At 44.3% G+C, this 22,493-nt stretch overlaps 1 protein-coding gene across 1 annotated transcript in view; it reads left to right on the forward strand.

Moving 5' to 3' along the window:
* nom1 (nucleolar protein with MIF4G domain 1) overlaps window positions 1–22,243 on the forward strand; it is a 75,348-nt gene extending 53,105 nt beyond the window's left edge. The window contains exons 10-11 of the mRNA XM_041184987.1: window positions 11,788–11,897; window positions 20,524–22,243. Coding sequence (XP_041040921.1) covers window positions 11,788–11,897; window positions 20,524–20,701 — 288 coding nt within the window. The 3' untranslated portion in view covers window positions 20,702–22,243. The remainder of the gene's footprint in view (window positions 1–11,787; window positions 11,898–20,523) is intronic.
* The last annotated feature ends 250 nt before the right edge of the window (window positions 22,244–22,493 follow it).

The raw sequence follows: 22,493 nt of genomic DNA on the forward strand, positions 1-22,493 counted from the left end.
ACAAGCCACTGACCATGTTCAAAACTGTGGCCTTAGTTTTTTGCACTGATACTGTTGCAACATGGACCCATCAGTGATTCCACACCCTCTTTCACATCACAAACTGAAGACACACTCCTGCCTTCAATTCATGATTATCAGTGTTCTTAAATGTATCTGTCATCAACTTTTACTTCTAGGTTCGCCGCCGCACATCCCCTCCACCCCCACACCACCCCACCAGCTCTCCTCAGCCCACTTATATCCCCGGCTCACTACCTGAAATCCCCAGCTCCTTAGTCTGGCTGATGTTGGAGGAGAGCCTGCAGTGCCAGGGGTGCGTAATGTTGGGGTGGGTGTGCATCTGAGCAGAGCCAAGCATAAAGAATGGGAGCTGTGGACAGAGCCAAGAGTGCAAGAGGGAGGAGTGAGCAGTGGTGGGTGATTGGGTGGGAGGAGGGTGAGGAGAAAGAAGGGATGGGGTGAGCCAAGTCAAGGGTGGTTGGTGTGCTAAAGTGTTTTGGCATTGTTTTAAAGAGCTACACCCCTGAAGAACCTTTGCACCTGCTAGGAACGGCTCTAAATAAATCAAGCTAAAAATCTGTGTAACTATTGGGCAAACAGCCCAAGCTTACACACTGACAGGTCCCAGCGGGACCATCAGCAGGGGCTCCCACCAAGCCATTTGTCACTAACTGGAAGTTCTGAATTTAGGCATAAATCAGCTACTCGGAACTTTTGATACCATTGCAGCTCTATTGAGACCAGAAGATCTGGCCCATTCAGCTCAGATCTGCCCTCTTGATTACATTCCCTATTGCACAATGCCTAATTTGGTACCCATGTGTTAAGTCACTGACTCACTTCAAGTTATTGAACCCTTGCTAACTGTGTACAACATTGGAAGCAGGGGGAAAATATTGCTATATTTCCTAACAGACTGTCTTCCTCATTGGGTGTATTGGAGAGTTCCTCACATAAAACTTTTATATATTGCTTTGTTGCTTGGAGATCTGCCATAAAAGATGCACATTTTTCATATTTTTCTTCCTGGAAAAGTATGAACCACATTTACTCAAGTGAGAGAGCAAATGATGGTAACTTATCATAGAGTAAAGTGTAAATGGAATTTTCTTATCAGGACTACGTGAGAGGAAAAAAAGTAAATCATCTAATGTGTGCAAGAGGATGATCAGGAAGTCTTCATTTCACAAGTAAATCATAAAACCACTCAAGATGTAGCAGGATGCCAGATAACTTGAGCTGATGGCATTAGCATCTGAGTGACTAATGTATCATTTATGCTTTAGAGCCACCCACTTGGAAAGCTTTTCAAAGCATGTGAAATTTTGTATCAGAAAAAGAAATATGGTTGATGTGGCAAAAAAGGACAAAACCAGCCTCTCTCACTACTCGCCACAGCAATCACAGTCGTGGAGGGTCAATGATGGGTTAATTATTTTCCCAGTCAGTTATCAAGCCTTGCACATCAGAGCAGTTACTAAATTTGATCCTTGGCTTGTGCTAGTTTGGCTGATCTTGACTAAATAAGAATAAGGACACCTTAATTGCTTTCCTGGGTTAGCAGTGGAAAAATAGCCAAGAATCCCACTCCAGTAACTTTCTACTAAGGGCGGAATCGTCCCAGAATTGCACTAAGTGTGGTAGCGGACATAAGAAAAAATGTTTTACCTGCCAGCCACACCAGCCATATCATCTGCTTCCCACCTCATTAATTATGCAACCACAGGAAACACACCATTTCACTGGCAGGCGGCCTCTAAATCACCCACCCCGCTATTAGCTCACCATTTCCTCACTCCGGATGCCATCTCTAAATTGCAGCCACGCACACAGTTCTCAATGCTTGCAGCCCAGGACTGCTCTAGGGAAGATATAGTTCTGAAAGCCAAGGAGAGTTCAATGACCCATCACTGGAATGCCTTTTGGAGGGCCACTGTGATATCCTCCACCCCAACTCTGGCCAAAGAAGATTGGAAAGAATATAAAGAACAGCAAAGGATGACAGAAAGATTAATAAGGAGGGAAAAACTAGAGTATGAGAGGAAGCGTGCTAGTAAAGATGGATAGTAAGAGTTTCTATAGATAATTAAGTAAGAAAAGAGTTAACAAAATGAGTTTTGGCCCAAAAGAGAGCGTGTCTAAGGAATTGATAATGGAAAATAGAGAGATGGCGGATGAATTAAACAGGTATTTTGCTTTGGTGTTCACTATAGAGGACACAGGTAATATCCCAGAAATGGCTATAAATCAGGATATGGAAGGGAGGGAGGAATTCGGGGAAAATTACAATCACTAGGGAAGTGGTATTGAGCAAATTGTTGGGACTGCAGGCTGACAAATCCCCAGGTCCAGATGGATTTCACCTAAGATCTTGAAAGAAGTGGCTAGTGAGATAGTTGATGCACTGGTTTTCATTTTCCAAAATTCCCTAAATTCAGGGAAGGTTCCATGAGATTGGAAAATAGTAAATGTAACTCCTTTATTCAAAAAAGGAGGGAAAGCTGGAAACTGTAGGCCAGTTAGCCTAACATCTGTCATTGGGAAAATGTTAAAAGCTATTATTAAAGATGTTATAGCTGGGCACTTAGAAAAATGCAATGTAATCAGGCAGAGTCAACATAGTTTTGTGAAAGGGAAATCATGTTTAACCAATTCATTGAAGTTCTTTGAAGGAGTCACATGTACTGTGGATAAAGAGGAACCAATGGATGTACTGTACTTAGATTCCTAAAAGGCATTTGATAAAGTGCCACACCAAAGGTTATTGCAGAAAGTAAAAGCTCATGGTGTAGAGGGTAACATATTGGCATGGATAGCCGATTGGCTGGTTAACAGGAAACAGAGAGCAGGCATAAATTTTCTGGGTCATTTTCTGGTTAACAAGATGTGTAAGTGATGTGCCACAGGGATCAGTGCTGGGGCCTCAACTTTTTACAATTTATATAAATGACTTGGATGAAGGGACCGAATGAATGGTTGCTAAATTTGCTGATGACACAAAGATAGGTAGAAAAATAAATTGTGATAGGGACTTAAGGAGGCTACAAAGTGGCATAGATAGGTTAAGTGAGTGGGCAAAGATCTGACAAATGGATTATAATGTGGGCAAATGTGAAATCATTCATTTTGGCAGGAAGAATAAAAAAGAAGCTCATTATCTAAATGGTGAGGGATTGCAGAGCTCTGAGATTCAGAGGGATCTGGGTGCCCTAGTGCATGAATCACAAAAGGCTCATCTGCAGGTAAAGCAAGTAACTAGGAAAGCTAATAGAATGTTATAATTTATTGTGAGGGGAATTGATTACAAAAGTAGGGAGGTTATGCTTCAGTTGTACAGGGCATAGGTGAGACCACATCTGGAGTATTGTGTACAGTACTAGTCTCCTTATTTAAAGAAAGATGTAAATGCGTTACAAGCAGTTCAGAGAAGGTTTACTAGGCTAATACCAAGAATGGGTGGGTTGTCTTATGAGGAAAGCTGGACAGGTTAGGCGTGTATCCACTGGAATTTAGAAGAGTCAGAGGTGACTTAATTGAAACCTTTAAGATCCTGAGGGGTCTTGACAGGGGGATGTGGAGAGGATGCTTCCTCTTGTGGGAGAATCCAGAGCGAGGGGTCATTGTTTAAAAATAAGGGGTTGCTCATTTAAGACAGAGGTGAAGAGAAATTTTCTCTCTCAGGATAGTGAGTCTTTGGAGCTCTCTTCCTCAAAAGACAGTGGAAGCAGGGTCTTTGAATATTTTTAAGGCAGAGCTAGAGTCTCGATTAGCAAGGAGGTGAAAGGTTATTGGGGGTAGGCAGGAACGTGGGGTTGAGGTTACATTCAGATCAGCCATGATCTTATTGAATGGTGGAGCAGGCTCGAGGGGCTGCATGACCTACTCCTACTCCTAATTCATAAGTTTTCTTCCTCTATCTTTTTCACATGTTCCAATCTGCCTAACCTAACACCCTCACCCCCTCCCCCACCACTGCTGCCCCAACCCCAGCCCAAATCCAAAGACAAGTTCCTTCCTTTGTCAACCTCCAGGCTATACTAATTTCGTCCTTAACCATAACCTTCACAGCTGCAACTTTCCCGCTTTTGTATTCAATGCCTCTACTCATTGAGCCCAAGATCCCATATGCTTTACTAAGCACTTTCTCAATTTAATAGAAGTTAATTATCAGAATTATTATGGGACATTTTTCGACATAAATGCACCATATAAATTGACACTGATTTATAAAGAAACACAATTAAGCTTATGATGTGATCGGATTGTGTACCCAGGCAAAGAAATAATTATATTTTTGGCACTTTGGTTTGAGTCTCCAATTTTCTCAGTGTCTTGGACAACCAAGTTTTGGTAGAAAATGCACATGCTCAAGCTGTTAAGTGAAGGGAGCTTGCACAGTTAATTTATTGCTGCATGAAGTCTCATTCCCGCTGACCTACTTTGGCTCCTAGTCTGGACATGCCTCACTTTTAAAATTCTTACTCTTGTTTTCAAATTCCCTCCATGACCTCGCACCTCCCTATCTTTGTAACCTCCTCCAGCTCTAGAACTCTCCAAGTTCTTTGCACTCCTCCAATTCTGGTCCCTTGCGAATCCCAATATTAATCGCAGCCTGCAGTGCTTTCAGCTGCCTAGGCTGTAAGCTCTGGAATTCCCTCTCTAAACCCTTCAAACTCTCTCTCTGAAAATACTCCTTAAAGACTGCCTCTTTGATCAAAATTTTGGCCATCTGTCATAATTTTTTTTCATTCATTCGCAGGATGTGGGCTTCGATGGCTGGGCCAGTTCTTATTGCCCATCCTCAGTTGCCCTTGAGAAGGTGGTGGTGAGCTGCCTTCTTGAAGTCGCAGTTCACATGGTGTAGGTACACGCACAGTGCTGTTAGGAAGGGAGCTCCAGGATTTTGACCCAGTGACAGTGAAGGAACAGCAATATATTTCCATGATGAGTGACTTGGAGGGGAACTTCCAGGAGGTGGTGTTCCCATCTATATGCTGCCCTTGTCCTACTAGGTGGTAGTGGTCGAGAGTTTGGAAGGTGCTATCTAAGGAGCCTTGGTGAATTCCTGCAGTGCATCTTGTAGATGGTACACACTGCTGCTACTGTGCTTCGGTGGTAGAGGGAGTAATTGTTTGTGGATGTGGTGCCAATCAAGTGGACTGCTTTGTCCTGGATGGTGTAAAGCTTCTTCAGTGTTGTTGGAGCTGCACTCATCCAGGCAAATGGGGAGTATTCCTTCAAATTCCTAACTAGTGCCTTGTAGATGGCAGACAGGCTTTGGGGAGTCAGGAAGTGAGTTACTCGTCACACGATTCCTAGCCTCTGACCTGTTCTTGTAGCTACAGTATTTATGTAGCTAGTCCAGTTCAGTTTCTGGTCAATGGTAACCCCCAGGATGTTGATAGTGGGAGGATTCAGTGATGGTAATGTCATTGAACATCAAGGGGCGATGGTTGGATTCTCTCTTGTTGGAGATGGTCATTGCCTGACATTTGTTTGATGCAAGTGTTACTTGCCATTTGTCAGCCCAAGCCTGGATATTGTCCAGGTCTTGCTGCATTTGGACATGGACTGCATCAGTATCTGAGGAGTCGCGAATGGTGCTGAGCATTGTGCAATCATCAGCAAACACCCCCACTTCTGACCTTATAATGGAAGGAAGGTCATTGATGAAGCAGCTGAAGATGGTTGGGCCTAGGACGCTACCCTGAGGAACTCCTGCAGTGATGCCCTGGAGCTGAGATGACTGATCTCCAACAACCATAACCATCTTCCTTTGTGCTAGGTGTGACTCCAACCAGAGGAGAGTTTTCCCTCTGATTCCCATTGACTCCAGATTTGCTAGAGCACCTTGCTGCCACACTCTGTCAAATGCTGCCTTGATATCAAGGGCAGCCACTGTCACCTCACCTTGGGAGTTCAGCTCTTTTGTCCATGTTTGAACCAAGGCTGTAATGTCAGGAGCTGAGTGCCCCTGGCAGAACCCAAACTGGGCATCCGTGAACAGGTTATGGCTAAGCATGTGTCGCTTGATAGCACTGTTGATGACCCTTCCATCACTTTGCTGATGATCGAGAGTAGACTGATGGTGCAGTAATTGGCCAGGTTGGATTTGTCCTGCCTTTTGTGTACAGGACATACCTGGGCAATTTTCCACACAGCCGGGTAGATGCCAGTGTTGTAGCTGTACTGGAACAGCTTGGCTAGGGACGCGGCAAGCTCTGGAGCACAAGTCTTCAGGACTATTGCCAGAATGTTGTCAGGGCTCAAAGCCTTTGCAGTGTCCAGTGCCTTCAGCCATTTCTTGATATCACACCAGGTCGACACCTCATTTTTAGGTATGCCTGGTGCTGCTCCTGGCATGCCCTCCTACACTCTTCATTGAACCAGGGTTGATTGTAATGGTAGAGTGGGGGATATGCCAGACCATGAGGTTACAGATTGTGTTCAAGTACAATTCTGCAGCTGATAGCCCACAGTGCCTCATGGATGCCCAGTCTTGAGTTGCTAGGTCAGTTGTGAAAGCTATCCCATTTAGCATGATGGAGGGTATCCTCACTGTGCGATGCGGTGGTCACTCCTATCCATCGGTCATGAACAGATGCATCAGCAGTAGGCAGGTTGGTGAGGATGAGGTATAGTATGTTTTTCCCTCTTGTTGGTTCCCTCACCACCTGCCGCAGACACAGTCTAGCAGCTATATCATTTAGGATTCTGCCAGCTCGATAAGTAGTGGTGCTACCGAGCTACTTTTGGTGATGGACATTGAAGTCCCCCACCCAGAGTACATTCTGCGCCCTTGCCACCCTCAGTGCTTCTTCCAAATGATGTTCAACATGGAGGAGCACTGATTTATCAGCTGAGGGAGAGCGGTACTTGGTAATCAGCATGGGGTTTCCTTGCCCTTGTTTGACCTGACGCCATGAGACTTCATGGAGTCCAGAGTCAATGTTGAGGGCTCCCAGGCGAACTCCCTCCCGACTGTATACCACTGTGCCGCCATCTCTGCTGGGTCTGTCCTGCCAATGGGACAGGACATACCCAGTGATGGTGATGGCGGAGTCTGGGACATTATCTGTTAGGTATGGTTCCGTGAGGATGACTATGTCAAGGCTGTTGCTTGACTGGTCTGTGAGACATCTTTCCCAATTTCAGCACTAGCCCCCACATGTTAGTAAGGAGGACTTTGCAAGGTTGACAGTGCTGCAATTGTCATTTTCGGTGCCTGGGTCAATGCCAAGTGGTTTCATTCCTTTTTTGTGGTTTTGTAGCAGTAACTGAGTAGCTTGCTAGGCCATTTCAGAGGGCATTTAAGAGTCAACCACATTGCTGTGGGTCTGGAGTCACATGGTAGACCAGGTAAGGACAACAGATTTCCTGATGGAACCAGGTAGGTTTTTATAACAATTGACAATGGTTCCAGATTTTTATTGAATTGAAATTCCATCGCCTGTCGTGGGATTCGAACCTGAGTCCCCAAAGCATTACCCTGGGTCTCTGGATTACTATCTCCTCACATGACTCAATATTAAATTACATTTAATAACAAATCTATGAAGTACCTTGGGATATTTTGCCACATCTATAGGTGCCACATAAATGCAAGTTTTTAGTCTTTGTGTTTTCTGGTGGACAAGGTATAGAAAACCATGCAAAGTAATAAATGCAATGAATTTCTACAATGTTTTGGGACGGCCATCCAGAACAATACTTTTTAGAATCAACAAAGGTTAAGGCCATGTTAATTTAAGGTTAATGAACCAGAACTAGTTAATCTAGCGGTAAGGTTGTAAAGCTTGCAAATAGTGATAATCTGAATTAATTTAATTCATTTGAACTAATAGTGATAATCTGAATTAATTTAATGTTTGGTTTGAGAGGGAGATGGGAGAGTCACAAAACAAGTTTTAAGTAAGGCAAACTTTGAAGGCTTCAGAAATGAATTTATTTCAGTAAACTGTGTTGAATTCTGAACAGATAAACCTACAGCTAATCATTGGGAAGTACTGAAAGATGTATTTGATATGATACAAAACTGTAGATGAAAGCAAAGGCCCCACTTGCGTGATTAACCAATCATGGTCAGCAAGTAACATAAGACAGTTTCAAGCTAATCGAAAAGACTTACACAAATGCATGGAAAAGTGGGAATCCAGCAGATTGGAAAAGCAACAAAGGGATGCAAAGAAAGTTATAAGAAATGCAAAGTAGAGGAGGCATTGCATTATTAGTTAAGGAGTCAGTTACTGCAGTAAGGAGAGATGATATCTTGGAGGGGGCATCGAATGAAGCTTTGTGGGTAGAGCTTAGGAATAAAAAAGGGGCTGCCACATTGTTAGGTGTTTATTATAGACCCCCAGCGGGAAATTGAGGAGCAAATATGTGCACAATTTGCGGGGTGTGTAAAAACAATAACAATAGGGTAATTATATTAGGTGCTTTCAACTGTTCCAACATTAATTGTTAATAGCGTTAAGGGCTTGGATTGAGTGGATTTCTTGAAATTTGTACAGGAGAACTTTTTAGGTCAATATGTAGAGGGTCCAACAAGAGATGGTGCAGTGCTGGACCTAATTCTGGGGAAATAGGTGGCTGTGGTGGTGGTGGGGGAGCATTTTAGTGATAGCGACCACAACATGGTACAATTTAAACTTGTTATGGACAAAGAAATAGACAAGTTGCAAAAAAATGTTTTGGATTAGGGGAGAGTGGATTTTAGTAAAATAAGGCAGGACCTGGCCAAGGTAGACTGGGAACAGCTACTTGTGGGGAAATCTACAGAGGAGCAGAGGGGGGTGTTCAGAAAGGAAATGGAGAGGGTACAGGCTCAATATGTTGCCTCGAGGGTAATAGGAAGGAATAACAAGCCCAGAGAACAATGGATGACCAGAGATATTCAGGATACGATGAGAGGGGAAAGAGAGGCTTTTAGCAGGTGCAAGGGAAGCAAATCAGCAGAGGCATTAGTGGGGTACAGAAAGTGCAGGGTGGAGCTTAAGAAAGCAATTTGGAGAGCAAAGAGGGGATATGAGAAAGCTCTGGCTGGTAAAAGGGAAAATCCCAAGATATTCTATAAGTATATCAGTGGGAAGAGGATAACCAGGGAAAGAGTAGGGCCCATTAGGGACCAAGGGGACAATCTATGGGTGGAGCCAGAGGACATCAGTAGAGTGTTGAACGAATACTTCACATCCGTCTTCATCCAAGAGAATGAGAATGAAAGTGTCGAACTTGGGGAGAGAGACTGCGAGGTTCTTGAGCAAATTGATATAGGGAGTGACAAGGTATTGGAGGTGTTGGCAGGCTTAAAAGTGGACAAATCACCAGGTCTGGATGATTTGTGTCCCAGACTGCTGAGGGAGGCAAGAGAGGAGATCGCAGGGGCTTTGACCCAAATTTTTAACTCCTCTTTGGTCACAGGGGAGGTGCCAGAGGACTGGAGAGCAGATAATGTGGTTCCGCTATTTAAGAAGGGTTGTAGAGATAAGCCAGGGAACTACAGACCAGTGAGTCTAACGTCAGTGGTAGGGAAACTATTGGAGAAAATTCTGAAGGAGAGAATCTATCTCCACTTGGAAAGGCAAGGTTTGATCAGGGATAGTCAGCATGGCTTTGTCAGAGGGAGGTCATGCTTAACAAAGTTGATTGAATTTTTTGAGGTGCTGACCAGGTGTGTAGATGAGGGTAGTGCAGTTGATGTAGTTTATCTGGATTTCAGCGAAGCCTTTTGACAAGGTCCCACATGGGAGACTTATAAAGAAGGCAAATGCATCTGGGATACAGGGTAATTTGATAAGGTGGATTCAAAATTGACTTAGTTGTAGGAGACAGAGGGTGATGACAGAAGGCTGCTTTAGTGATTGGAAGCCAGTGTCCAGTGGCATACCACAGGGATCTGTGCTCGGTCCCCTATTATTCATCATTTATATAAACCACAGAGATGACTATGTGGTGGGTAGGATTAGTAAGTTTGCAGATGACACAAAGATTGGCCGGGTGGTTAACAGTGAGGTTGAGTGTCTTGGGCTACAGGAAGATATAGACAGGATAGTCAAATGGGCAGATAAGTGGCAGGTGAAATTTAACCCTGAAAAGTGTGAGGCAATACACTTTGGAAGGAGTCATTTGACAAGGAAGTATTCAATGAACGGCATGGCATTAGGAAGTTCTGAGGAACAAAGGGACCTTGCCGTGTGCGTCCATAAATCTCTGAAGGTGGAGGGGCATGTTAGTGGGGTAGTGAAAAAGGCATATGGAACACTTGCCTTTATCAATAGAGGCATAGATTATAAAAGTAGGGAGGTCATGTTGGAGTTGTATAGAACCTTGGTGAATCCACAGCTGGAGTACTGTGTGCAGTTCTGGTCGCCACATTAAATGAAGGATGTGATTGCACTGGAGGGGGTACAGAGGAGATTCACCAGGATGTTGCCTAGGATGAAACATTTAAGTTATGAAGAGAGGTTGGATGGACTTGGGTGTTTTTGTTGGAGCAGAGAAGACTGAGGGGCGACCTGATCAAGGTGTACCAGATTATGAGGGACATGGACAGGGTGAATAGGGAGCAGCTGTTCCCCTTAGTTGAAGGGTCAGTCACGAGAGGACATAAGTTCAAGGTGAGGGGCAGGAGGTTTAGGGGGAGTAAGGAAAAACTTTTTTACCCAGAGGGTGGTGACGGTCTGGAATGCACTGCCTAGGAGCGTGGTGGATGTGGGTTGCCTCACATCCTTTAAAAAGTACCTGGACGAGCACTTGGTACATCATAACATTCAAGGCTATGGACCAAATGCTGGTAAATAGGATTAGGTAGGGAGGTCAGGTGTTTTTCACAAGTCGGTGCAGACTTGATGGGCCGAAGGGCCGCCTCTGCACTGTGTGATTCTGTGATTATATTCCATTATATTCCAATGGGCATCAAGATGCCCATTCACTTAGCTTGTCCAAGTTCTCTTGAAGCCTCCTTGCATCCTCCTCACAACTTATGTTCCCATGCAGTTTTTTTTGTTCGTTTACGGGATGCGGGCATCTTGGCTAGGCCAGCATTAATTGCCCATCCCTAATTGCCCTTGAGAAGGTGGTGGTGAGTTGACTTCTTGAATCGTTGCAGACCCTGTGGTGTAGGTACACCTACAGTGCTGTTAGGAATCAAGTTCCAGGATTTTGACCCAGCGACAGTGAAGGAAGTTTGGTGTCATCACCAAATTTGAAAATATTACAATTAGTCCCCACATTTATATAGATTATGAACAGCTGTGGACCTAGCACTGATCCTCGCAGTATCCGACAAGTAAAGGCCTGCATCTGAGAATGACCTGTTTATTCCTACGCTCTGCTTCCTGTCTGTTAACCAATTCTCAGTCCATGCTAGTACACTTGCCCTAATCCCGTGCACTCTAATTTTATTTACTACCCTCCCATATGGGACCTTAACCCCTCACAATTCCCTTTGGCTGGGGTGGCCAGAGCAAGGGGGGCATAAACTTAAAATCAGAACTATTTCAGAACTGTTCAGTGGCTATTTCAGGAAGCACTTCTTCACACACTCAATCTTGGAAATATGGAACAATCATTCACCAAAAAACTGTGGATGCTTGGTTAATAGAAATTTTCAAGACCCAGATTGATATATTTTTGTTGAGTAAGGCTGTCGCAGGATATAAAGATGCAATACAGATCAGCCATGATCCCATTAAGTGCCGCATCAGGCTCAGCAGGCTGAATGACCTCCTATTTTTTATAATGAAAGCAATCTGTTTACCATATATACCTGTTTCAATATTGCAGGTGATTGAGTTCAGCGAACTGGATAAACCTAAAGTCAGGTTCCTGCGCCAAATTCTCCATAAACTACTTATGAACACAGAACCAGAAGAATTAGTGGCAATATTTCAAAGGTAACATTTTGTAATTTTATTAGCTCTATTATTTTGTTTTTTATATATAAATGTAAAACAATGCCATAAAAGTGTTCAACCATGTCAATTGAATTTAAAATGGAGACCCCAATCAGTATATCCAAAATATAACTTCCTGTACCTTGCTTCAGATACTGAGTCATTAAAAGTAAACAATTTCAGTATCTGCAAGTTCACTTCAACACTATGGGTGTCACTATGTGCCTTAATTCATCATTTTAGATGAAATGGTGATTAGTGCAACATTAGAATCAGTAAATTAGTGTGGTATAAGAGTTTGAATTGGCTGCTTGAGTAGTCTGGTGAAAAAAGCTAAAAGTTCAAAGTATTATATGCCTAGAAGTCCCTGGATTGATCCTCACTCGTGCTTGCTTAGCTGAAATGTTTCTTTTATTTGTTCATGAGATGTGGGCATCGCTGGCTAGACCAGCATTTATTGCCCACCTCTAATTGCCCTTGAGAAGCTGCCTTCTTGAACTGCTGTAGTCCATGTGTTGTAAGAACACGCCACAGTGTTGATAGGGAGGGAGTTCCAAGATTTTGACCCAGCGACAGTGAAGGAAAGATGATATATTTCCAAGTCAGGACGGTGTGTGGCTTGGAGGGGAAGCTGCAGGTGGTGGTGTTCCCATGCATCTGCTGCCCTCGCTCTTCTAGGTGCTAGAGATCATGGGTTTGGAAGGTGATGTCGAGGGAGCGTTGGTGAGTTGCTGCAATGCTCCTTGTAGATGGTACGCACTGCTGCCACTGTACGCCAGTAGTGGATAGGGTGCCAGTCAAGTGGGCTGCTTTGTCCTAGATGGATCAAGCTTCTTGAGTGCTGTATGTGGGTACAGATTGTGGTTATGTATAATTCTGCTGCTGCTGATGGCCCACAGTGCTTCATGGATGCCCACTTTTGAATTACTAGGCCCATTTAAAATCTATGCCATTTAGCACAGTGGTAGTACCACACAACATGATGGAGGGTATCCTCAATGTGAAGACGGAACTTCATCTCCACAAAGTGGTCACTCCTATAATCCTGTCATGGACAAATGCATCTGCGCCAAGTAGATTGGTGAGGACAAGGTCAAATAGATTTTTTTGCCTCTTGTTGGCTCCTGCACCACCTACCAAAGACCCAGTCTAGCAGCTATGCCCTTTAGGACTCGGCCAGCTCAGTCAGTAGTGGTATCACTGTTGGAGGTAGACATTGAAGTCCCCCACCCAGAATACATTTTGTGCCCTTGCCACCTTCAGTGCTTCCTCCAGCTGGTGTTCAACATCAGAAGCACTGCTTCATCAGTTGAGGGGGGCGGTTGGCAGTAACAAGCAAAAGGTTTCCTTGTCCATGTTTTCCCTGCTGCCATATGGGATCCAGAGTCAATGTTGAGGACTCCTGGGCAACTCCCTCCTGACCTTATACCACTCAGTGGGACTGGACATACCCAATGATGATGATGGTGGTGTCTGGAAGGCACAGTCGTGGAGAGAAATCATGGACCCTGGTGTTTCTCCTGGGCCCCTTATTCTTCCCCCCCCACCCCTTCACTTTAACCCTCCCCCTAAATCATGCATGATATCTTTCCTCTTTCAAGATTCACCAATCAATTCACCAAACAATCGCCAAAATGTCCTCGTAAAATGATAATGCACATTGTTGGCATCTGGTTACAAATATTGTCTGATATGTATGCAGCATTGTTCATTACTATTTAGAGCAGCAATGACATAATGCGGTGTTAGTTTGTGTGCACCCCATAGGTGATCCCACTACAACTATTAAACAAACTAGAAAGTACAATTTTTACTTTAACAGCATCACGCAATATTGTTAATTTGACAGGGAAATATCCCATTACTTATTTATAACACTGTGCAGATGATAACACTGATTTTGGTGAATGCCTCAGCCCTCATTAACTTGTTCTGCACATTACACCATATGGTTGCGGTCTAAGTAAATTCATATTTGGGGGGAAGATTCAATACTTGCAACCCAGGTAAACTACACAAGACCTTTTACATTCTGTCAAAGAAGATTTTCTTCTGCCTGGGTGCATGATATTATTCAATATAATTATTTCATACAAGGGGTGTAATTGGATTCTATTTTATCAGTAATCTCACAGGGTAGAAAGATCAAATGACTCCTGGGCAACAAAGTGGAATGATTGAACAATATAGGTCGTCACTGTTAGTGAGAAGTTTTGGAGCCCTCAGGTGTCTCTGTGCAACACAACTTTTAAGAGGCCAGAGGACAAAGAATGATTGGTTCACAGTTGTACCTGCATTTTCTTGATCAGCAAGTCTGAAAACTCTGCTGCTTCTCACTACAATATATTTTCAATATCTACTATGCGGCACAACTTTATTTACAACATATCACCACCTCAAAAAAAACTCATAAAATGCACCAAGATGGAATGGGATAATAGATAAGTAGACAAAAGGACAATATTGAAGTCAATGGAAAAGATTCTTGAGAATCATGTGCAGTGTCAAACAGGTTACTGATTTACTACGAGCCCATAACGCACTCCTGTCGTGGCAATCTCACCCCACAAAACCCATTGACAGTAAGCTTATATTAGCAACAAAATAAACAGAACTCCAGCCACGATTCCATCCTCTGTTCGCAAGATAATTATGGATGTCAAAGACCGTCTAGCCCAGTGCATCTCATCCATCCCAGAATGATATACAAACACATGTATTAGGAGCAGGAGTAGGCCATTCAGCCCTTGAAACCATTTGATAACATTGCCTACATTATACCGGTGACGACAGCTCAAAAGTACTTAATTTGCTGTAAAGTAATTTGAGACATTATGAAAGGTACTGCACAAATGTAAGTTATGTCTTTCTTTCATTATACCTTCATGCAGTAAACAGAGTGACAGTAGCAACGGTGAAATTGGAGGCCTAATGTTGATTTTCTAATGATAATTAATCACAGATCAATCAGCTAATATTAGGAAAGTGGTTACAAATAAATGACTACATTTACAAAAACAAGTCAACTCTGTAGCTAACCCCTCCCCCAAACCTCCCTTCAGCATCTCCCCAACATCCTCTCCAAACTCCGACCAACTCCTCTCCAACCTCTCCCCCATTCCACCTGCCACCTTCTCCACAACCCTTGCACCATCTCTAACCTATACCCCAAGCCCCCATCCAACCTCCCCCACCCCGACTAACCTCCTCTCCTAACTTCCCCAGTCCAATCACCGCACCCCCCAAATCCCCTTCAATCTCCTCCCCCACCCCTCCTCTAACCACTCCTCCAACCCCAGCCTCCAACTTTCTGCCAACCCCCGAACCCCACTCTTAACCTCACCCCAACTTCCCCACAACCATCCCTCCTAACCCCCATCCCATCTCTCTAACCGCCCCCCCCCCCCCGCCCCCACACAGACACATACAAAACACACACATACACACACACACACACACACACACACACACACACACAGATATACAGCATCCATTTGGTTTTAAAGTTACAGGAACTTGACTTAGCATTTTTCAAGTAAGAGCTCTCTCCTGACAGCTGCTGTTAGTCTAGCAATTTCATAGATCTCTGGTGGGCTTTTCAAAAGAAATCAGATCCATGAAGCTGCCCATAGATCAGAAACAGCAGCAGCAGCTCAGTGAGATTGACACTGCCACTGACAGACTGGATTTTTAAAAATCAGAACATTCAGCCTGAGAGATGTTTTTTTAAGCTGGTCTGTTAGCTCTGGCTGGAGCCTGGATGATGAAAAACATGGAGGCCAGGCCCCAGGGCCATGGTGTTTGACACCGCCTGAGCCACCTCTCTCTCCTGGGCCCTGCAGGATGGTGTGTGGTGGTGTCTACAGAAGTCGTCTGTAGGGTATGATTCCATGAGTATGACTATGACTGGGATTTTCCATGCCCGATGGCATCGGGCATGTTCAGTGGCATGAGCAGGCAATATGGTCCGATTGGTTTCACGATGGCGTGAAACCAGTTTGCGGTTGTCTGTTCAGCCCACCGATGGTGGGCTGCGTTCTCAGCCATTGGATATCGGGAACCTTATTGTAATACTTTAGCATATCAGTATTAGACTTGCCTGCCGGAATTGTGTGTCCCCGTCTCCCCCCCCCCCCACTGGATCATCCGCCTACGTCATAGGGAAATCACGCCGGCGTAGAACACATCTTGACAACTGTGATGTGCAGAAGTCGGGACTTACCAGGGCTTTGCTCACATTGCAGAAGTCTGAGGAGCAGAAGTTGCTGGAGCCCAACGGCACACTGGAGGAATGCCCATGGCATTCTGGGTGGATTCTCATGGACATGGCTCTGCTGCAAAGCAGCTCATGGAAGTTGGAAAATCACTGTTGATTCTCACAATGGATGATGGTCGAGGGGGTGGGAGAGGAAGGGCTAAGATCAGCATGGAGAGGAAGAGGTGCCTGGGGGTGCTGTTGAGAGGGAAGATAATGAAGATGTCAGGATGGGATGAGGTTGGGATGGGGGGATGAAGGTGTCGGGGGTGAGGTTGTGAGGGGGCAAGGAGAACAGGGGGAGGAGGGGGTAACGGGAGAAGACAGCAACTGGGGAGGTAGGTGTAAGGGGGGGATGGAAGGTGCGAGAGAAGGAGTGCGGAGAGGAGATGGTGTCCAATGGGGAGGAAGGGGTGCAAAGAGGGGAGAGAGTGTCTGCGGGACGGTGTCCAGGGGGAGAAAGGGGTGAGGAGAGGGAAGGGTGCAGAGAGGAGAGGGTGTCCGGGGGGAGGAAGAGGTGGGGCTAGGAGAGGGTGTCCAGGGGAAGGAAGGGTTGTGGAGAGGGGAGAGAGTAAGGGTGGAGAAAGAAGTAAGAGTGGAGGAAAGAGTCAGGAAGGGGATAGGAGTAAGACAGGAGGAAGAAGTGAGGCTGAAGAGGTAAGGGTGGAGAAAGGAGTCAGGAAGGGGGAGAGACTAAGCAAGGAGGGGGTAGTCCAGAGTGGTGGGAGGACTGAGTGGGGCAGGGTGCGGGGGGGTTCCGGGTGGGAAGGGGCGCAGGTGAATGTGCACATTAGGTGTCAAATAGGTCCATGTCTGCTTCCTGGAGAGCGAACTTAGGTCTGTATGATATGGAAGATGGGTGAGAATGCCCGAGGGCAGAGTGAGGCAGTAGGGTGAGGGTTCGACGGTAGCGATAGAAGGGATGGCGCGGATGGTTGGTCGGGACCTGGAAGCAGACACGGGGCCCAGGATGTGGGAAGGAGGAGGCTGGGGAGGTGAATGTGGATGGGAATGGGATTTTTGGGAAGGAAGGGAATGCACATGTTCACCTGGACATCCCCAAAGGAAAATGGTTGTGGCTGGTAGGTAACGGAGGGGAGGTGGAAAGTGATGCCAAGGGGGCCGACTGTGATGTGGGTGAGGAACTGTGTGACCGGGAGAGGGTAAGGGACTGGGGAAGTGCACAATGCAGTGAAACCAGACCATGCTTGCTAAATCGAAAGTGAAATGAGATTTCGTAGGCGAGATCATGTGCTACATGGGAATAGGATCAGTGGGTGGATGGAGATGCAGGTCAGTTCAGATGGAAAACTGAAAGTGAACCCCAGCAGGCAGCACTCAAAATGCTCAGGACATTGAGGTGAGTATGAATCATAAAGGATCCGTGTGTGTGGGAGAGTGCTTGCATGAGGCTCCGAAAGGTCCTTCCGCACACACACTTTTCTCTCCAGAATCACTCATGGGCCAGCTGCTCCCTCTGTGGTGATGGGTCTTCCAGGCTGCTTATTTCCACCTCTTCACTGGAGGAGGAGTTCTCTTAGCTGCAGATGAGAACATGGATAGAGCTGAGGGACTGGCTGGCTGAGGGTGTTGGTCCCTTGGCAGACCTCCCTGTGAACCAAAGTGGAGATAAGTAGCACATGACGGCAGAGTCAAAAATAAGAGAGAGAGCACTCCGTTGCGTTGAGGGAGGGATGATGTGGTGCAGGATTCTCAGGTGGGTGTTCAATGTCGACCTCACCATCACTGCAGGCAGGGTCCACATACTCACCGGTCTGGGACCTCTCCTTGCTGATGTGAGCCATCTTCTCCTGCATGAAAACAGATGGAGAGTGTGTGAGCAGGACACATGGTATTGCCTGGAATGTTTGTGTGGTGAGTGGTGCCATGGACCGGAATGAGGATGTGAGCTCAAGAGGATATGAGCCTGATGGAGATGTGAGGGTGTGTGTTAGAGTCAGTGGTGTTGTCCTTTGAGATTTGAGGTCCCTGTGGGTTTGAGTATGTGAGAGATGAGAGTGATGAGAAGAGTGAGTTAACCTGGTGGAACAGATGAGTCCATTCATCCTGTACTGGCACTGGGTGCCTGTCCTGATTTGCAGGGCATTGACACTGCCTTCCAAGCCTGGTTGGTGACGTCACTTCCCATCCTGCAGCCAGAGCAAGGGTAGAGGACATCACAGCAGGCCTCCGTGGCATCCAAAAGGTGTTCCAGTGACGCGTGACTAAACCTGGGGGCTGCAGTCTTCTTGCCTTTTGTGGACATCTTCCCTTCAGTAATTGCAGCACTGAGTTGTGGGCACAGCTAGACTTTAAATGATGAAGCAGTGAGGTGATGGCGGACAGGCAAATGAGAGCCCAGCCACCATCGAAACGGCGTGTTTCTCAGGATTGCATAAGTAATGTAGTGGGATTGGAAAACCCGCCATCACGGCCAGCGAGTACGATGTCATTTTACCTGCCCACTACTGCACTTAGTGCAAGTCTGGGATAATTCCCCCCTATGTCAGGCTGATGCTTGACTAGTCTGTAAGACAGCTCTCCCAATTTTAGTCCCCAATGTTAGTAAGGAGGACTTTGCAGTGTTCTCAGGACTCCGAGTGGTTTCATTCCTTTTAGACTTGTAGCAGCTTGATACAACCGAGTAGCTTGCTAGGCTATTTCAGAGGGCATTTAAGAATCAACCACATTGCTGTGGGCCTGGAGTCGTATGTAGGACAGGCCAGCTAAGGATGGCAGAGGATTTCCTTACCTGAAGGGCATTGGTTTACCAGATGGGTTTTTACAATCAACAGTGGTTTTGTGACCACCATTAATTATTTTTTTTTAATTCCATGGGATTTGAACTCATGTCCTTTGAGCTTTGGGCCTCTGGAACAGTGGCATCACCACTACGCCACCGCCTCCCTTTAAAATATTAGCCAGTCCTACATTTTGCTATGGTTGCTATCAGCAATGGATATAATCCAGATCATTGATAAAAATGGTGACAAAGAGTTGTTGCAGAAATACTGAAATTTGCTGAAACAATTAGACATTTTCAGAATCAAATGGATAAAGAGATTTTCAGCATCAGGACCATTTTGTAAGAGATTCTTTCCAGATATTAGTCTATTCAACCTACATAATTCAATGTTACAGCAACTTTCAAAACTTCAACTTACAAATACAAATTTTGGATTTGTTGACAATTAACTATTTGTGACTTGAACTAAAGAAAATTGCACAATATTCCAAATGCTTGCTCTTGCACTAGTCTTCAACTGTTAAGAGTTTTAGAGAATTGTCATGAAAATATAATAATTTTCATAATTTTATTGTAAAGGTAGGTTAATAGTGGTGTTTGGATTAGTTTCTCTGTGTGTAGGGGTGTGTGTGTGTGATTTAATTGAATTAGAGGGTTAGTCTGGACCAAAAGGGAAATGAGGTTTGAAATGCTAAATATGTAAACTTGGTTGAAATTTTGGAATGTGAGGCCTGAGGAACATTTGCATTTTTAGATAAACCAGAGTAGTGAGTTTCAAAGAGATGCTAAGGTGTTAACACCTAGCAATAAGCCAAGCAGTGTATTTATTTTTCCCAAAGGTTACCTGATCAAATGAGTAGTATCGAAGATTTATTTTATGGAACAAGTAAAGTTGCAAAGGCATATTAGGACAATGGAATTTGCATTGAAAAAGGAGAAACGTGTATTAAGGAGATGAGGTTATGTAAAAGGGGGAAGGCATTCTAAAATCAACACAAGTGTGAAAAGCTTCCAGCCTCTGGGCATCAAGCTGCTGTCTATGGGAACCGAAGCTAAGAAATCTCACTGTGAATATCACTGTCCAAGGTATTGTGTGCTTTGCCTGGGCCTTTTGAAATCTATTTTGTTTTACTAGACAGACAGACAGACCTGGTAAGGTCTTACCGGTGGTGTAACTGGGAGTCAGATTAATTTGGGGGGCTAGGGGTGATCATAATAGTGCTTTGTAGACCTGTATATATGCTTAAAATCTCTTCTTTTATTAACAAATTATTTTTAGTATTGTAAAGAACCTCTAAGCCTTGGTGGACTCATTGCTACTGAATTCAAGGCACGCATCACAAAATAAAATACAAATTGCAAAAACAGTTGTGGCAGCTGTTTCAAGTTTCCCTCTGGGATTTGAGCAACTCCGCATTTATCATCCACTGTGCCATAACAGGAATGAATATCTATCCCCTCTGTTCATTCTGAGTTCAGACTTTTGCCCAAGAGCAGAAATAACCGTGTAGTAAAACTGCAACATCCAATGGATAATTCTTTTGATATTACTTTTTTTAATCTTTAATTGGTGATGTGAAATGAAACAGGATTTTTCTAAGGGTCCTTATATTCTATCATTACAGGATTTCTGGAATTTCAAAGCTGGCAATGTTGCGGGAAGGCCTGAAACTCTTCATTACACACTTCTTATTGAAGAATGCCTCCAGCCTAGGGACTTCAGAACAAGCTAATTTGCTTAAAGAACGTGTAAACATAGCTGAAAAGGCTTTACAAACTAAAGATACCGTAATGAAATTTTAACCATCAAGCATAGAAGATTTTATACCAACACGAATTGGAAAACCTGTTTACAACTTTATGTCCAACAAGCACCTATCTCAGTATTTGAACTTGTAAGATCTGCATTGTAAAACTGGAGATACTTCATGATGCTGCATTCAACAGAAAATGTTTCAAGCTTCTACACTTGTAGAAACAACCACTGGGTGGTGTGTTTCAACCACATCAATATCCTATACCTGTATACTTGTCTAGCTTTTCACCACGCCACTTTCAATACTGGGTTGGTTCAGATTACAACTTATATGTTTCTATCTCCATAGAAACTGCCAGTAATACATGTTCTGTTCAAGGAAGCCCTTATAAAGAAAAATACAGCCAACTTCTGTGTGAAAATGAACTTTTATTTTTATAGTCACCAAGCTGGTTCTATTGTGACCCACATGAAAATATCAAGGAAGATAGATTAGGGCCTTAAAATGAGTTTGTTGAATTTGTTATTGTTGAATTTCCCTGAACTAAGGTGGAGAAAATCAATTGTGTTTCTGAATGTTATTCAGTGACTTATTTGAAAAATGTATATGTAGGCTATCTGGTGAGAATAGGATAAAGCAGTATACTCGCATACCCCCCACAGTATTCTAGATATTCAATGCCTAGAAACATTGCCAACATCATCCATCTGCTGATGATCCTCAGCTATGCCTCTTTGCTCCTCTCTTGAACTCGTCTCTGCCTTTGTCTAATCAGATTGCTTGTCTGATACCAGTCCTGGATGAGTTGCAATTTCATCCACCTTGCCAGCAACACTCACATTCATGAACAAATAATAAAAAGAAACTTTGAAAAACTGAAACCATCATCTTCAGCCCCTGCCACAAACTCCATACTCTTGCCAATGATTCTGTCCCCTTTTCCAGTCATTAACTCAAATTGAACCAGAAAGTTTGCAACCTCCATGTCCTCTTCGTTTCCAAACTGAGCTTCCAACCTCATAATCCCTCCATCATAAAGACTGTCTATTTAAGATCTGTAATACTGTCCATTTCACATTTTGCCTTGGACCATCTGCTGCTGAAACCCTCATTCATGTCATTGTCACCTCTAGGCTTGACTATTCCCATGCACCCCTTACAGCCTCCCTTCTTCAATCCATGTTTCTGCTCATCCAACCTCTGTTTGTGATCTGCAACAAGTCCAACTTTTGCATCACTCCTGTTCTTACTGGCCTCCATTCGTTCCTCATCCTCTGACACTTCTAACCAGAACCCTAGACCTGGCCATTCCTGACTCTGACATCTTGCATATACTCCCCTTCATTCCACCATTGGCCACTGTTCCTTCAACCATCTATGCTCCAAGCTCCGAAATTCTTTGCCTTCCGGCATTCTTCTTCTTTAACTCCCTCCTTAAAATCCACCACTTTGACCATAACTCCTCCTTTGGTTCAGTGCCCATTTGTACCGAATTGCATCTTGAAAATGTCTTGAGATATTTTTCTACATTGAAGATACCATATAAATGCAAATTATTGTGGAAACTATTAAAAACGTTATGAAAATTGATGGCAGTCATTTCTTTAAACATGTTAAGATCTGGCTTTGTACCCAGTGCAGGCAATAAAACAAAAATGCTCTCATAAACGTGGAGGGCAGGGTTAAAAACCCTACCTTTCCCTCTCCCAAGTACCAAGTTGACAGTTGCTGCCAGGTGTTGACTACATCATGAAGTCAATGACATAAACAAATGCACATGAGTCCAGCCTAGGCTATAACTATCTGTGTACAGACCTGGACTTTGCCACAACCTCAAC

Source organism: Carcharodon carcharias, chromosome 3, assembly GCF_017639515.1.
Source record: "Carcharodon carcharias isolate sCarCar2 chromosome 3, sCarCar2.pri, whole genome shotgun sequence".
Taxonomy (NCBI): domain Eukaryota; kingdom Metazoa; phylum Chordata; class Chondrichthyes; order Lamniformes; family Lamnidae; genus Carcharodon; species Carcharodon carcharias.